At 40.1% G+C, this 17,581-nt stretch overlaps 2 protein-coding genes and 1 non-coding gene across 11 annotated transcripts in view; 1 reads left to right on the top strand and 2 right to left on the bottom strand.

The window, feature by feature from the left end:
• Window positions 1-125: 125 nt before the first annotated feature.
• trnaw-cca lies at window positions 126-197 on the bottom strand. The gene has a single exon. It is a non-coding gene; the product is annotated as a tRNA-Trp (tRNA).
• A 1,071-nt stretch (window positions 198-1,268) lies between these two features.
• cul2 (cullin 2) lies at window positions 1,269-14,491 on the bottom strand. 3 transcript variants are annotated; one of them, XM_034862172.1, is made up of 21 exons: window positions 14,266-14,491; window positions 12,897-13,035; window positions 12,446-12,548; window positions 12,231-12,325; window positions 9,139-9,244; window positions 8,846-8,928; window positions 8,472-8,568; window positions 8,194-8,304; window positions 6,332-6,494; window positions 5,833-5,957; window positions 5,292-5,399; window positions 4,556-4,615; window positions 4,334-4,462; window positions 4,074-4,160; window positions 3,810-3,962; window positions 3,540-3,617; window positions 3,370-3,436; window positions 2,735-2,937; window positions 2,486-2,587; window positions 2,243-2,359; window positions 1,822-2,048 (listed from the first exon to the last, which is right to left on the bottom strand). In XM_034862172.1, exons 2-21 carry the CDS (start codon window positions 13,013-13,015, stop codon window positions 1,917-1,919), a joined length of 2,238 nt encoding a protein of 745 aa, XP_034718063.1. In that variant the 5' UTR covers window positions 13,016-13,035; window positions 14,266-14,491; the 3' UTR covers window positions 1,822-1,916. The 3 variants fall into 3 exon arrangements, with proteins under 3 accessions (XP_034718064.1, XP_034718063.1, XP_034718065.1); XM_034862174.1 differs by lacking the exon at window positions 14,266-14,491 and adding an exon at window positions 13,768-14,058; XM_034862173.1 differs by lacking the exon at window positions 14,266-14,491 and having other exon boundaries at window positions 1,269-2,048; window positions 12,897-13,015.
• LOC117937928 (cAMP-responsive element modulator-like) overlaps window positions 6,377-17,581 on the top strand; it is a 19,152-nt gene continuing 7,947 nt past the window's right edge. For 5 of the 7 annotated variants that reach the window (XR_004655285.1, XM_034862177.1, XM_034862179.1 and 2 more), the window contains exons 1-3: window positions 6,377-6,533; window positions 15,870-16,018; window positions 16,638-16,787. Coding sequence is in view for 6 of the 7 variants with exons in the window: in XM_034862177.1 (XP_034718068.1) it covers window positions 6,511-6,533; window positions 15,870-16,018; window positions 16,638-16,787 (322 nt within the window). In the remaining variant the exon portion in view is untranslated. Of the gene's footprint in view, window positions 6,534-14,914; window positions 15,144-15,869; window positions 16,019-16,637; window positions 16,788-17,581 lie in introns of those variants that run through there. The other 2 variants (XM_034862180.1, XM_034862178.1) reach the window with 2 other exon arrangements.

Raw genomic sequence — 17,581 nt, 5'->3', positions numbered from 1 at the left:
TTAGTTGTAATATGCTTTTAAGGCCCTTACTAGTCACACTTCACAGGACAATCATTTTTATGTACTTTTGGCATTAACTGGTCAGACTGGACAGGACTTTCAGGATTTTGCACTTGAAAAGATATTGACCCCGACGTGATTTGAACACGCAACCTTCTGATCTGGAGTCAGACGCGCTACCGTTGCGCCACGAGGTCCCATTATCTTTACAAGGCCATGACAATAAATTATAACGAAATACTTTTGAAACAGAGTTTAGTTTTTTTTTTGTATGCTTGTGTGCCGCCGTTTGGATCAATAATTACACATAAAATATTCATGGCGAATATGCGATGCAAGACGGACATTTTTATCACTCCCTCCTTAACGAAGGGATCTCGTGGGCGACTGAACCGTACTTAGTTCTGGCCATACTGTTTCTCCTTCCTTCGTAATTTCTCACTCATTTTTGCCTGCGTCAGCACCACGGACAGCTGCCGCAACAACAGCTGGCTCACGGGCTCATTACACTGCGTAGGCTACCGATCGCGCATGTGCGCGTGACGCAGTTTTTGAAGTTGCCATTCACACGAATACATAGGACGGGGGCATCTAAAGCTTGACATGTGTTCATAATCACTATACTTTACAATTTACTTTACCATATTTAGTATTTGAGTCAAGGCTTTATGTCCTTGAAGAGACAAATGCTGGGAAACGTTTTCACACTATTAATTCATCCAAATAATCATGGCTGAATTCCATTTCGGTGCTTCAGTCGCTGAATCATGATATGCATGCTGGCTATCGCTGTCACAATGTCATAGCAGGGTAATTTCACTAGAACTGCGCCATTGTAAATATTAATAGTAAGGCTTGTGCGTGTCCTACTATGAGTCAAAATCTCTGATGGGAAATGTGAAAGTCTGGGGCCCAAACCACTAGTTTCTCACAAACTGATAAACATTTTCTCATTTTAGTGCTGGAGATTCCTGAACTTAGTCCTTTGCTTTGTTGATGTCATGACTTGAGTTCCAGTGTTCAGTAGTCTCACAGCAAATGCATAACTTAGCCATTGTTTGTAGCATCAATGTGCTCCTTTGTTCCCGTTCTCCGTTTTCAGTAAACACATCAGAGCGTCAGTGTTTTCCCATCTCCTCCCCTTGTCAGTGCTGAAGTGAAGGCAATTCCTTTCCAACTTGCGATTAATCAAATGATGAACCACTCCCTGCAGAAATGCCAGATGGATTCACTCGACAAAGTTTTACATAAAACCTTTCAGTGTTGTGATTTATTTATTTGACAAGCAGCAGGATCATGTTTGTCACCTCATTTTTTTCTCAACATTTGAAAGTAGATACAATAGTCAGTATACCAGTTTTATTACAATATTTTTTCCTAACTTCAGTACATTTAACAAAGAAAGAAAAATAAACACACAACAACTGCAAACGTGAGAAAAGAAAGCATGTTTTTTTAATGTGTAGCCACCAATGTGTCATTGATGTCACAGCGTACTCTTTCCCCGGGTTCTTTTTTTCCTTTATTTTCGCTCGACTAGTATGTTCATCAGCTCTTTCCTCTGGAACAGCGATAGGCATTTTCTCTTTGTCGTTGGACGCACAGGTGCGTGGCACTGGTGATGTTGTAAACAGCTTAAAATCAGAAGGTGGGTGGGGTTGGGAGGAGGGCCATGTGGGTGGTGGGGTTAGCTGTCTGTCTGATGTGACACGAAGACCTTTCTTGTTTTTCAAAGATGGAGGCCCCAGTCCTGCTTTTAGTCACCGCGTAGGATCACAGCAGACAGCGACAGTCCAAAACCTAACTGAATGAATGAGTCTGTTTTGTCATGTATTTCATGTTTTAAACCTGCATCTGCCGGTCAGTCACACAGGCGAGTGTTTGTGGGGATTCGCTCCGTGGCCCGGCTCCTCTGCCTACGCCACGTAGCTGTACTCGTCTGCCGAGGTCTGGCTTCGCTCGATGTACTGCTTGTCGATGAGCACCTCGATGCACTTCTTGATCATGCTGATACTTGGGTTGAACCTGGCTTTGGACTGGTTGATGACCTGCACACAGAATGATTAATCAGTTAATCTAATGGTACCAACAGGGATCCATGAATGTATATGTGTGTATACATGTACGTCTAGTGTATTTATTTTGTGACATGTGTATTTTTTTTCCTTGCGTGAGATACACACATTCAGGCGTTGAAACTAAAACGCACGTGTACCTGAAAGCAAGGTAATAAAAAACCCACCTCCTGGATGAGGGCGTTGTGTCGGAGCACCTTGCGTGCCTTCATGATTCTCACTATAGCAGCTTGTAAATACATTTTGCGGTCCTCGTCTACGGCGCTCCTCGTCTGCTCCATCTCCTAATGGTCAGACAGGTATGGGACAAGGTAGATTTAGATATCAATATGGTTGATAAAAACAAACAAAAAACAGCAGGGTAACAGCAACGCTTGAGAATCAGAAGGCTGGGTAACCCTTTCTCTAACCTGTGGTGTGTCTTTCTGCATTGACGTTGTGATCTTGAACTTTGTCCTTTTACTGGTGAAACTCATATTTAATGAAAACGTTGACTCGGTTTCAATCTCCTCCTGTTGGCAGAGCGGAACAGATCCTGTGTTCAAATATTCATCATGGCTTTCCACATGAACAAGGGCTTGACAAGGCGTCTGGTACTAAAAAACACACACTTCCCAATCAGAACCCATTACCAAAGACAAAACCATGACAGCTCAGACCTTTTGCGAGTCGTGGTTGAGCATCTTGACGTCCAGCAGCGACTTGATGGTCTTCTGTAGCTCCTTCTCGTTCATCTGGGTGCCGTCCTGCAGCTCCTTGTAGGTCACCGTCTCGCTGTTGTTGAAGGCCAGCAGCACCGCCATCTGGTAGGTGGTCACCATGGCGACGTAGGGCTTGGACAGGTAGTTCATCTTCACCTCACCTGTTTGAGACGAGCAGACTCGGGTGAACGGTGGTGCATACCATAGAATCAGCTACATTACTTTTTACCTTGTTTTTATAAATACAATTGATAATATCATAGCATTTCCCTTCCATGATTAGACCTGCCTGGGTGTGATACTTTTGTGTTTGTTTTTATATATGGTTATTCTAATGCACCATATCTAAGGATCTTCAGTAGGCTTGCCGTTCTAGTCAGGGATTCATAGTGTTAGACGGTGTTAGGGCACACAACGATTACATTTCCATTAATTTGCTTTTGTTTTGATGGAAAGAAACCACATTTTGTGCATCAGCTCCCACGTCAAAATGTCTGCAGTCACAGCCAGATATTGGCTCTAACAGATCCATTTGTATGATACAATCTTGCATATTGAAATAGTGTTTGTGTGTGTGTGTGTGTTTGTGGTACCTGTGCAGAGATAGTGCAGCCAGGTCAACTTCCTGCCACTGAAGTGCTGATTATAGAACAACTCAAACTGTAAAAGGAGGGAAAGACAGAACATATTTTTCAATGTACTCCGTTCATAAGTCTTACCCTATAACTAATATTTGCGCTGTGCTCCACAAGAGTAAACTCACCATCTGCACACTCTTCTCTAGTTCTTGAGGGATGGCGAATGTGGAGGAGGGAACGTGTGTGAGAGGCCAAGCTCCAGCCTGCAACCACACGGCGTTTAGCACAACAATACTCAATTGTACCGAAAACATGGGAACAGAAAACTATGGTTGGTAGAATCAAAGCTGTCTGATGAAGACAGCACAATCTAATAATGCTCATAATATCCTTAGCTCTGAATCCGATGGTTGTTGGCATGCGAGGTATGTCAGCCACATCCGAGTCCTGCTCACCTGTAATACATAGATCTGGAAGCTGATGCCCAGGTCCACCACCGTCTCCTGTGTCTTGATGAAATTGTTGAACTTGTTGTTGAGGTCGGCGCTCACGCTCATGTCTGTGTACATTCTGTGGAGTTTGCTCGTGAACTCGTAGCCACACGCTTGCTGGAGAAATCCAAAAAACAGAGGGGTAAGAAGAAAAAACAAGAACAACTGACAGTGGTTGTTTCAGACGTATCACAAGTCTTAGTTCAACATGTTCAGCTTTGCATTTACCTTTAGTTTGTTGATCATGGCTTCTTCTGAGTCCATCGACAATGATAAACCGTGTATTAACCGCTTTGCTAGCATTCTGGCATAAAACTGGGGAAAACAAAGAAAAACAAGACTTAAAAAACAAAAAGCATGGCCCTTTGGAGTACTTGGCAAAACCACCCTCCTACTCAAAGTGTGTACATTAGAATGTCACAAGATATTTTAGGGGAAGTGTTGTTCATGTTTTTGTTACATTTCAGTGTAAGAGGAATTCTGGTCACCTTTTGAAAGATGTCCTTGTCGTCTATGTACTTGAACACGGTGATGAAGCTCGTCAGCTTGTCCTCCACCTCGTTCTCCGTCATTCCCTTTGCAGACTTTTTCAGCAGATTGTCACAGTATTTCGCCAGCTGCAAAGAGACACCAGGAGGGACATGACCTGGTCAAGGCACTGTGTGTAATACTAAGAGAGTGAGTGTGTGTGTGTGTGTGTGTGTGCTCACCAGTTCAGGGGCTTTACAGATGGACTTTGGCTCCCTGAAGTTCACCACAGACGTCAAAGCCTGAGACAGAAAAATCAAACAAACACATTCTTACACACAACACATAAACACAGCTTAACGGATGTGCTAGGGGCAGAAGACTACTTCAGCGACCTGAGAATGCCAAACTTGCGGTACTGAGGTCTTGCCTGGGGGAGAGGCAGACACATGCAACCAGAAAGTAAATGCTGCGTTGGTCGCAATAGTATCCCTGCGCTCAGACTTGTACATGATAACAGCTGATAGTTGTGAGGTTGCTCTGAAGGCTGAAATTGCCACTTTGAAAACAGAAACCGATCAAGCTTTCTGACACTAAAAGTCCCAAACTGAGACACTGACTGGACGGGAGCAGTCAGCATCATGCACAACAGGCAATGTTGCGGAGGAAAGCGTCTCACTGGACAAGTTGAATGACTTAATTGGAAATTCCTGGATCTTGAGGAACTCTCAAAGCAATGGAATGTGAGAATTACGAGCTTGAAGGAGGGAATAGTGTCTGCAGAGACCTCCAGGGACTTTGTATTTTGAGGTTGTACCAGAATATGTTTCTGTGGTTTAACTTTCTAAAAACACCATATTTTTGTTGTATTTTTGCTGCAGCTCCTCTTTTCACCCTGTGTGTTGAGCTCTCAAATTACTTTTGATTGTTAATAGTGTTGACGGTTATGAATGCATGAATGAATCTGGGGTTTATTACCTTGTCGAGTGCACTCATGAAGTGCTGATCTCCATTTAGAACTGTGTTTATGAGCTGAACAAATTTACTGTGAACCTCCAGCACGGACTCCACGAACAGGGTTGGCATCTAGAGAAGTCAGAAGAGAGGGACAACGATGTGTTAAAGCAACTCTAGAGAGCTTTTCCCGCTTCGGGTTCCCACCCAGGTTGGAAGCGGAATTGTCCATGACACAAATCACCCGATCTGGCAAACTTGCATTATGCAACGTAATGGAACAATTCCGCTTCCAACCTGTAGGGGGACCGAAATGGAAAACATTTTCTAGTGTTGCTTTAGAAGTTGGATTACTTGAAGCCAGAGTAAACATAAAAAGTGAAAACAGTCAACACAATCAATCTGTGATTTTAAAGCAATAGCACCAGGCAGGCAAAAGGGGATAAGCATATAATAACTTTGTTATTAACTAAAAAACAACAACACTACCAACAACCTTGAACACATATAAGGCCACAATTTTCACACACACACACACACACACACACACACAGCTAGTACTAACGTTTTCCTGAGAGAGGTTACTGGTGCCTCGGATGCCCTCGTTGTGGATATGGACCTGCAGCTCCTGGATCATGTGGGGCAGCCCGTTGGACACGGCTCGCAACAGGGTGTACATGTTGGCCATGTCTGGACAAAACAACAACACACACACACACACACACACACACACACACACACACACACACAGTTTAATCCCATTGCAACAACTCAATGTGTATACCGCACGCTGGTATACATAATGCACATGGAAACCAAAGACACATTTCTGCCTTTTTGCCCTCAAAAAAGGAAACAAAGTATTTTCTATTCTATTCTATTTGTTTCATGCTAAATGGAAGCATGCATTGTCTTTTAAACAAGCTAAAAAAATTGTTTGCGATATGTCACAGCCTTCTGCGATATGTTTGTCGTGCCAGTTGATATCACATTGACGATAAAACAAAACAATACTGTATATTGAGCCGCCCTGATTAGGACACAAAAGACTGTAGTGCACTGACCTTCTCTCTTCTCCTGCCGAATAATGCTCTGGCACTCCCCATGCAGGAACTGCAGATGATCTGCCACCATCCTCTGCTGGCATTCATGGATGACTTTGGCATAGGAGCTGGGATGCAGGTACTTCCGACATCTCATCTCTTCATCTTTCAACCGCCCCAAAACCTGGAGGAAGAGAAGGATGGAAAAGAAAAGGGCTCAGGGGTCAGTATGTCAAATCCAACAGAAATCCAAAGAATCAATAATTATATTGTATCTGCAGGTTTTCGAAAAGCCAAACATATGCTTTTAATAATACCTAAATGTTTATTATGCAACCTGCGTGCAGTATATTTGGGGGTAAATTGACTGACTAATGCAAGTAGGGGAACACACACAAAAAACAAACTATTGCGTGACCCATTCAGTTCGTTTGGCAACACAATTCTTGGGATTTGCACAATTTCCCCACAGCAGCGGGGAGTAGTAGTTGTTTTAGATGATGGTTTTCTCTTCTTCTGTTAAAACTGCGATCAGTTTCTCAACTCCACAAAGCGGACTGTCACATTTTTGGATCACAACATAAAGAACCAAAACATATTGCTATATATTCAATTATTAGTTTATTGACTGTAAATTATACTATATATATATATATATATATATATATATATATATATATATATATATTATATATACTATATATTATACCGCTGCATTGAGGAGTAAACCTCTACATGTGGGCGCCCACTCTACCGACTGAGCTATACGGGCGGCAATATTATATTTTATTTCTAAAAGTAAACAATTACTAATTAATAAAGTTATTTCATCTCTATGATTTTTTTTTTTCAGTCCGAGAACCCGTGGTAGAGTTTCATGATTTTTAAAATGTTGGCAAAATGTTGAGAAATATGATAAGCAAAACATTTAGAAGTTTTACAATAATTAAAAAATGTAAACGTGATGTGCCTGATTGTGGCCCCTTAAGCAACCATCTACATTTAAAAAAAACATGATCTTCTCAAATGTTTTCACTTCTATACAATATACAATATACCAATATTATATTGATATTGTGATATGAGACTAGATATCGTCTTAGATTTTAGATATCGTAATATGGCATAAGTGTTGTCTTTTCCTGGTTTTAAAAGCTGCATTACAGTAAAGTGAAGTAATGATCTGAATTTACCAGACTGTTGTAGCCTTTACCCACTTAGTGATTATGTCCACATTATGATAATTATTTATCAAAAATCAATATTTTGTAAAAGCACCAATAGCCAACAATACAATATATCTGCGGTATCGGCATCGAGGTATTTGGGAAAAAATATTATGATTTTAGATTTTCTCCATATCGCCCAGCCCTACTTCTGTTATGAATTGTTTCCAAATTAACTCTGCAATGATGAATTCTAAACAAACGCTATATATATATATTTTTTTTTTTTTTCTCCATTCATGACCAAATTGCAAAACAGGAAGCCAATTGCTTCACTGCTGCTTGCCTTGCACCTATAATTTGCTTTACTTTCTGACCCTGCCTGCACTAAATATAGATACGTGTTAGAAACCTGTCAAGAACTGAACTGTATTGAACATGTTGAAAGAAAGTCATTCTGTGGGGACAGGGCAGTTGATATTTTTTAATCTCCATATAGTTTTGAGCATGCTTACACAGCACACAGCAGCACATAAGAATAAGTAAGGGGGAAAAAAATCCCAAATATTAACTGGGTCTAATGAGCAAATATGAATGTACTCATCTGATGGATGCTGGTACACGCACGTATGAGTGTTATAGCAGCTCATAGGTTCACATGGCAGCATAAACATACACAGCATTCAGATACTTGCATTATCTGCCCATCAATCCTACCTTCTCCATATACTGTGAGCAGTTGGATTCTTGCAGTAGATTGGAGGCTTCCTGTTTGTAATACTCTCCCGTTTTTGTCAGAAATGGCCCTTCGAAGATTTCCTGATAAAACTGCAACCCAGGAAGAGCGTGTAAATGTCAATGAAAACATTAAGCAACAACAACAAAAATGTGCTACTCACATGTCAATTGTGACAAAGTAATAACTGGAAAATAGCCTGATGTAAAAACACAATGCAAACACTTGTAATCACCCAGGTCATTATGTGTTGTCTCACCTTTAGTGGAAACTTCTTCTTGTACTGTTCAACATGAACAAAGGAGTTGATGACCCCGTGGATTACCTTCTGGTTGGGGTTCTCGCCACAACGATCACTGTAAGACACAAGGAAGCTAGTCTTAGGTCTAACGTTTGTATTTTTTTGCTCACCACTGAAATTATTAGCATGCTGGGAAACACTGTTAAGTGAAGGATAAACACTGCAGTCCAATTAGACTACATGTCCAGACAAGCTGCAAATCAGGCATTGCAATAATGCTAATTACAATTACAATCCCAGGACTTAATCTGCTATGGCTCCTATCTCTACCATTGCAGAGCCAGAAGTATTCATTTGAGAAAAAAATGAAAGTGGATGTCAGGAAAACATACTTTTTGATTTCATTCAGCAACATCCGGATCAGGACAGCCTGGAGGGGCTCGATCATTAGCTTCCTCCACATATCTAGCGCCAACTGCAAAGACAAATGAACAGACAGCATGTAACAGATCTGTGCGTACGTCTTAGTAGTTGGAGGGTGACTAGGTTACTGGATTCCAAGAAGTTGAATCCCACTAATCTCTAAACTGTGCTCTCCTTGTTTTTATCAAACTACCCCAGTGGGCATGGAAGTGTCTATGTGCAGGACGTTTTTTTACACCAGTGTGAGACAACCAGCCAGTACCTCTCCAATCTCCATGAGCGGCTCGTTCATGTCCACTCCCCCATAGCCGTACTGCAGGTCTGCTTCTGTTAGTTTGTTCTTCTTGATGAACTGAGTGTTGAGATACCTGAACAAAGTGGGGTAGGAAGCCAAGGTGTTAAAACATAAATTGTATCAAGAGGACTTGTCTAATGTGTGTAGGAAAAATCCCACCGGCAGAAATAGCACAACACACCAACTGTCTTTCTCACTCGCTGTCTTCTTTACCGTCTCGCTGGGCTGCAGCGCACCGCAAGACAGATAGACCTGTTGCCGAGAGACATTTGGAGGTTTGCACCGCACACCAGCAGGGTTGGGTTTTTTGCCCAGTGGGACAGCGGTATTAAAGAATAAAAAGAATCCCAATGACAAGGCTGGAGGACCTTCCAAAACACCTCAAAACTGCATTTTAAACAGAGGCGCTCGGCAACATGTCAATCGGTCCTGCGGTGGGGTTCTCCAGCCGGCGTGCAGCAATGCGGCTCCACAGTGCAGCAGCAGCCAAACAGCCGCCCCGCCAGGAGCACAAGGTAAAGAAGGGAGCGAGCGAGTGAGAAAGAGAGACAGACAGAAAGAGAGAGTCGATGTGGTGCTAATCCTTCTCTGATTTGTGGTCTTACACAATAAAATCCTCAAATAAAGCGCCATATTGCCTAATACCAAGATGCTGTAACGTTAGCGGCAATCTGGTAGCTATGGTTACGGATTACGTCCAAGTCGGTGTGACGGTTATACACGTGCCCACTCTCTTCCTCCACGAACATATTTGAATAGCTCTTACTAAAGCTTCAAAGCCCCAAAAATGATATCAAGATTATTAGGATAACATTAACAGAAACACCCCTTCCAAATCCTACATGAATCGGTTTATATGTATGATGTTTGATATAATAACTAACTAATGAATCAAATCCTTTTAATTTATGTGAAAGGATCGAAGCACTAAAAATTGCTAAGAATTTTATCACCCAAGTCTGCAGCCCGTCAGGGCATTTTAACACATTGTTTTGGTTTTACAACCCACACATTTACTGTAGGTCTTGTCTCACTGCTCACATTAACCCGCTGTAGGCAGCAGTTTCTGGCAAAAAAAGCGTGGAAAATCCCATGGTGCACTGCGTCCCCGACGTCGAACAGCAGACACAGACAGTAATACTGCAACTTAGAGTAAAGCTTGTGTTTCCATTTTACTTTTGCACCAACACACAGAGTATCAACATGAGGAAGACTCATTGTACGCTGCTGTCACTTATTCATATGAATGACACTTTGATGTTGAAATGCAAACACACAATTGTGTTGTTAGGCATCTCTGGTGTGTTTCAACATCTCTCCAAATAAGCAAGGAGTAAGCTAGCAGCAGGACAGCTACCATACAGACAGACAGACATAGCTATCAAGCTGATCTAGGGTGCCTAATTCAGTCCACCTTAAATGATGTGTAGTTTTCACAGCTGTGCCATCTGCCTCTAACAGCAGTATAGCAATCACACTGAGCCAGCAATGATAAAACACAAACATAAAGTGTTGAAGGAATGTTAATGTATAATGGCTAGTGTTAAGTAACACTAACCAAGAAACCTGGTTGTGATTGAGGGGGTTTGGGTTTGTTTTGATTCATTTGGCACTAGGCCTGCCTGATCAAATTTGAATTACGATTTCAAGTGATATCACAATTCACTGTCACGATTTTTTTCTCTCACAAAGTGTAATGTTTATTGCACACATGAACCATGATGAAACAGACTGGCAGAATCCAAACAGATATTCTTTGGGCACCTATAGCACGTTGTGCATGACCACAAGCCTGTAAACATAGAGGCCTCAATGAAGAGAAGGGAGAGCATTGCAGCGCTTGGGAGCTCTTTAAAACCTATTTAATACAGTCTACGCTTAAAACTCACAGAAGAAAGTAGTAGTTTTTTAATAGAATAAAAAAAAAAAAATTCAATTGTGAACAGGGTGACTCGAGAACGCGATTTTATAACTATTTATCTTGCAGGCTTAGTTGGCACTTTAGTCCAACCCACTATCCACTACAGGACAATCTGTGTTAAATTCCCATAGAGCCAGGCACTTTTTTATTTTTAAAGGCCAGTTATTTTATGGATCCAGGATACTATGCACCCCCCCCCCCGCCCCCCAACATCATCACATACCCTTCACCGTACATAGAGATAGGCAAGGGAAACTTTTCATAAGATCATCTTTCAATGCGAATCAAACCAGCTATTCAGCTTACTGAAATAACACCCTGTATTTTAAGGAAGATTATTTATTTATTTACAATACATTGTTCATTCACAAAGAAAATGGATGTCCTTAAAAGGTTGGACTTTCCTAAATTTTTTGAATTAAGACATTAAGATCAATTTCCAAAAGCTGTTTTTTTTATTCCTATTTTTAATCAACTTTGGCATGGGTGCGTAAACTTTCTCAAGCCACTGTAGATATAAATTCACAGGACATCAGGAGACGACTATAACCGAACCTCTTCTATATTAAGAACTGAACACTATTATGTCACCACTAAAGTCAAGAGTCTCTCTCTCTCTCTCTCTCTCTTCTAATAAATTACAAAGGCATCTGCACGACAGTCTGGCGTGAAGTATACTTAAAAATAGACCTGAAAGCTTTCCAAGGGAGTATTGATTTAGAATGGATGAGGACAAAACAAATGCACGCTGACACTCTACACTATTATTTTCAAGGTAATATTTAAAGTGCACAAAAACTTTAGGCTAGCTTGTAGAATTAGCGGACGCTGCATCTAAAGGCATTGACACACAGAGTAAAAAACATTAAAAAGAGACAAAAAAAACTAGCCTACCGCTTTAACACCGTTTTGGATTTAAGTCTCATCATACTGTGTACTACCAATTGAGAATATGTTGAATACAAAGAAATAAACAAACAGGCACTGTACTGTTTTGTTCGGAACAGTTTTCAAATTGTGGTATTTTGTTTGCGAAAATAAAAGATAGCCCTAAGTGGGGAATAAGCACAGGGACTCACTAATATCAAATATTAAATCAGTTAAGTAAAAATAAAGAATGAAAAGGCAGTAATGTTACCTGTACAAGCAGTCCATGTAGTCAGCTCCTTTGCTGTACTCGTCCCAGTATCTGTGGTACATCACTAAAACCTTCTCCTCTGATTCAAGGACTTTCTAAAATACATACACAATCACAAGATATGTTAGGGAAAGAAGCATCATACAGGAACAAAAGAAAATGCACTGTGAAGACTTTTTTTTTGCCAGTTGTTGGCGGTGTTTGTGACTGCTTACCTTGTACAACTGTCGAACATGATTCTCAAGAAACACCTTGGTCTCTGTGTATAATTTCTCACCCAAAGGTTCTGGGTATGCAACGCACAAGGCATAAATGTCACTGGTGTCATAGATTAGGATAAATAATGAGAACAGACTTGATTCTATGTATAGATTTAAATATACAGTTACTTATGATGTAGATTGTATGTATTACTAGATGCAGCTTTTTCTATGTTGCTTAAGGACTCTCTGCAAATTAATTATAATGCTCAGCCTCTGCCTAAACAAACAGCTAATATCATAACATTGCAATGACAATCCATTAAAACTGACAGTCATAACACATGTTTGCTGGCACCTGCTTCATTGTACTGAGCTGCTGTGTTACTTCCTGTCCATAAACCCTGATCTAAAACTAACCAAAAGTTGTATTCATATTAATATGGAGAAAGTTGGCATAGGATACGAGAACCGATCATTCCACGTGGCTCGCTCCACATAGTCGAGCATCACAACAGCCTTGATTGTCGTCAGCAGCTTGTTCCATGTCTCGTCAAAGTCCACCACCCGCGGCTTTAAGGACATTGTACAGTTTCTCTTTCAGCCTGATAGAGAAAACAAAAACAGGAATACAGATGCGAGTTAATAATTTAAGAAAATGAACACATAAATTGCTTGACTTTTTGTATCAATTCCTTAATGTTCAGGTATCATTTAGGCTAATCTCTTGGATTCAGTTTCTTAATAATCATGTTTTCTAACCATCCACCCTGCTATCTTACAGTTTGGATTGTTTAAAGCAAACCAAATGTTTCCTACATAAATGGATTACATTTTAGTATTGAACCAGGATTAAGCAGCATCGGCAACACAAAGTACCCTTACCACGGTTACATGAAGATGAAAAATGTTTTCATGTCATTTTTATGAATCTCATGACACTAAATATATAGTCATTACAATAGTAAGTCAAGAGCTGTTATCATGATGTTTGAAAATAACATTCATCATTAAAAGGATCTGAAAATAGCATTAATCTGGAGTAACTAACGTACAATACACAGATGTCAGGATAGGGTGCAAAGTGAACATGTACACCAACAGAAATGAGTCTAATGATAAATAACAGCTGCTCATATTACTATGTAGCAACAGATGCGAGGAACATTATGCTCAAGTTCATGTAGATAATGCTAACGCTCATCAACAGTGAACACCTTGGGGTAAAATCCGAAGTCAATGCTATTGTAGCTGCGCAACTTAACGTTATCCGGCAAGACTGTTGCATATAATAATATAGAAACTGCTATACCTGTGCCAGAAGAATCACACATTACCTGCAAGTAAGAGAAACTAGGCCCTGTGTTGTTTCTCGTTATTCATACCAGTTGACTTCACGTCAGTGAAAACATTGCAACATCATCATGCAGTTTTTCTTGCTATCCAATTCATATATTCCGATATCCGTAATTAAAAGGGTAATGTTACCGTTACTGAATAAACAACCCTCTTATAGTCGTGATAAAGGCAGCCAAGTTAAGGTTACTAGCTAGCGGAATGCCAATCCCAAAATAGGATGGCTAGCTAAAAGGCTAGTTAGCTTTTAGCTAGCATGCTACTTCTTCCTGCTCAAGTCCCTACTGTTTTGAGGCATCGGCTTGCACTTAGCTGTTAGTCAGCTAGCAGGAAGCTAACGATAGCTCAGCCACCGCTAGCAAATGATCATCTTCCTTGCAATTTCTCCACATATGTACTGACAGCTCGGCAAAACATGGTGCTGTTGTTAAACAAAACAGGTTACTGAGGTCAAGCGTGGACTTTTGAATAGTACGTACCTCTGTTCAGTATTTATTTGTTATAAAACTCAAGTTTCTCCGCTGTCACAGGCTTGATTTGTCTCACTCACTACAGGTCTTCCCTACCTCTGGGATTATACCATTAGATCAGATGGGGGTGTATTTTGAACAAGCGTCAATTGATCGTTACGCTTTTTTGTTTTTACCACACTAAAGTGTCTTTGAGAATTTTGGGAGTTTAAAGAATGTATCATATATCTATACACACTGATGAGAACATCATCAAACCCATCCACGTGATCCAATACATTGGAACACCCATTTATCCTATGGTATCGCCTAAAACTACGGAAACCTCTTAGGAATTGAGTAATGTTATTACAAAAAAAACCCAAAACACTGTAGGTTATAATGCATTGTATCTCTGTTCTAAATAGAGACATTAAAGTAAAAAATGTTCATCAGTGTAAGTTATACACTTCGTATATATATAACTACAGCAATTCACCAAGCAGCTGGTTTCTATATCCTACATTTTTTTTGACAAACTCCCCGCCATACATTGATATAAACATGACAGTTGTTGATGAGAAATACCAATTAAATAATAAAGTCGTTTACAATATTGGCCTTTTTGGTGAACACCATTTTTAAACCATAAAAGCTTAAAAATGTCACAAGAGGCTGCATGTGATATTGTATCATATATCTTACTTTGCAGGAATAGCAGAAGAAATCAACCAATCAGAATCGTCTAAAAAATTACTGTTCAACGTTCTTATATGTTGTAGCTAAGATTTTAAATAACGCTAAGAACAAACACAATTTATTAACAATTTATCAGTCTATTACTAACTGAAGCTACGTTTTGTATTGAACGTCGTTAAAGCTCACTAGGTGAAACACAACAGGTTAATGTGAGTATACCGGTAGAAATAAGTCAACTGTTAACAGTCGTTATTTACCGCTAGCTAACGTAAGCTAAATAAGTCAACGTTAGCTAGTTAGCTAAGTATGTAGCTAACGTTAACTTAATAGAGCATCCTTAGACACGGCACGAGCAAAACTTTCTTGACCGATAGCATCATTGATGTGATCTTTTTATTATTATTAATATTTTATGATAATGATAAAATTGTTGACAGCTAATAGTTTTGTCTAACTTTTAACCTAGCTACAACAGAAAAATTCTCTAGCTAGCTAGCTGCTACTTGCCTTAACCAGCAGAGTAGCTTCCAGTGTGATTGATTGTAGCTGTTAGTCCACCTTAGTAAAAGACTTGCAGTGCCTTTTTTTGTCACTGTGTTATTGTATTGTTATTAAACAGCACATAGTGGCTGATTGCAAACTAACCTCCATCCACCCCTCAATAATTCAAGGCAGAGAATGTACTGAGAAATATAGAAGTGCTTTGTAAACTCCCAGAACTGGTTGAGTCCTTATGTCTGGTTTAATTTACATTCTAGAGATACTGGTATAGAGAATGATTAAGATGTGCAAAGCAGATAGTGGCAGCCCAGTTGCAACTCTCATTAAATTGTCTAACTCTACTTAACATTAAGATATAGATGATAGAATAGAAGATAGCTTTCAGATACATGTCCAATGTTTTGGTACACATGAGATTTGATCTAATTCCTAAGGAGACATCAGAGTGATCAGCACCCTCAGTCAGGGCCAGTCAGAATGAACCAGGTGAAGACAGTCAAAGATGAGAAATATCAGCCAGGTGCACCTGTGCCCTGCATTCCAACACCTGTTTACCAGCAGACCAGCCTCCAGAACCAGTACAGTAAGCATGTCTTCAAGCATGTTTACCACCACAACTTATCATGTTACTACCACCGCACACTACACTACAGAATTCACCATATCATTATAATTTTTAGATGCAGCACCCAAGCTGTTTTGGGCAACACCTAAGCTATATGAATTTGATGGGAGCATCAAAGTAACTAAAAGAGTTTTCTCAGCTCTAACTATTGTAGTTGGTGCCCAGTGAACTTCTTTGACTTTAAGCTGTTTAAGTGTTTTTTTTTTTAATTATGTGCTTTAACGTTTCAAATGTTTTTGACACAGATATGGTGATACAAATTCTCCAAATAGATGTCAAACTGCTTTTTCTACGTTGTAACTGGAAAACATTTTCTTAAGGGACGAATCCTAAACCCCCCACTAAATATGTAAACTTAAGTCTTTTATAAAACTAGGGAAAACACTGTACTAAAAGTGCTGCCATTGCTATAGCTGCAACAGCTGTTCAAAATTATGACAGTTATGCCAAAAACAGACAACACGCATCAGAAAAGTAGCCCCATGTTGACATAAAAACAGGGTTACTGTGTAATAGACATACCATTATATAAAGGAGCAATTATTAGTTTAACCCTTTTTTCATTTTACTCTACCAGGTGGGGTTTTTCATGGCGCTCCTGTCAAGTCCGTGGCTGGGACGACACAGAAGCTGTTTACGACCATGACCAGCACACAAACACCACAGCTTCGATCAAGCGCCTTTCAATATTACTGCAAGGAAAACTGTTGTATGCCCCCACTGTCAGGTAACATTTGATAATCAGAATTGGGTATATTATAGAAGGGTCACAACAAATACAGTTGCAGCATGGTGTTAGAGCTGGGGTCTTCAACAGGGGGAACAGGACCCCTAGGTGGTCCTCAGAGTCAATGCAATGCAATCCTTGTTCATTTTTGAATGTTTTTTTCAATGAATCCAACATATTATTAGCAAATATAAATCCCCACTGAGAACAGGCATAGTGGCCTACAGATGAAGTAGTCACTAATGCCAGGATCGGACTACACAAATTCAGCCCGACTTTGACACAACAAACACTTTGCAGACAAACGTTCAATGTCGTGTCTGAATATTATGGTTGTAACTGACAAACGTATGATTTTACCTCTGGTAGTGTGACATAATCAAAAGATCAGCGATCTAACTTTTGGGACACTTCATGACCACAACGAAGAAAGTCTATTATGTCAGTATTTGTTTTGCGTTTTTTTTTGCCTAGTGTGACATGTTTTGTTCCTGACCAATAGAAAGAGAGAGAGCTCTCTGGCGCACATGTGTAAACATGGCAAAAAAAAGGGATAGACGCTACTGCTGCTTTCTGGTGGAGGAAAGTAAACAAACCAAAGCATGTTTCTGAAAACATTTGAAATATGAAAGAGGCCATGCAGTTGTTGAATCTGTATTTCTGTCAGATTGACCACGGTCAGTTTAAAAGATTTTCGTGAGTTTTGGAGAGGCTGCCGCTCCACCAAACGCGTCGACCAATGCACTTGCTTGTGATCTTTAAGAAAGCACTCGTTAATTGGTCTGGGGGGGGGG

Source organism: Etheostoma cragini, chromosome 22 (assembly GCF_013103735.1).
Source record: "Etheostoma cragini isolate CJK2018 chromosome 22, CSU_Ecrag_1.0, whole genome shotgun sequence".
Lineage (NCBI taxonomy): Eukaryota > Metazoa > Chordata > Actinopteri > Perciformes > Percidae > Etheostoma > Etheostoma cragini.
Note: the sequence above shows the minus strand (reverse complement) of the source record. Positions and strands in the feature narration are given on the sequence as shown.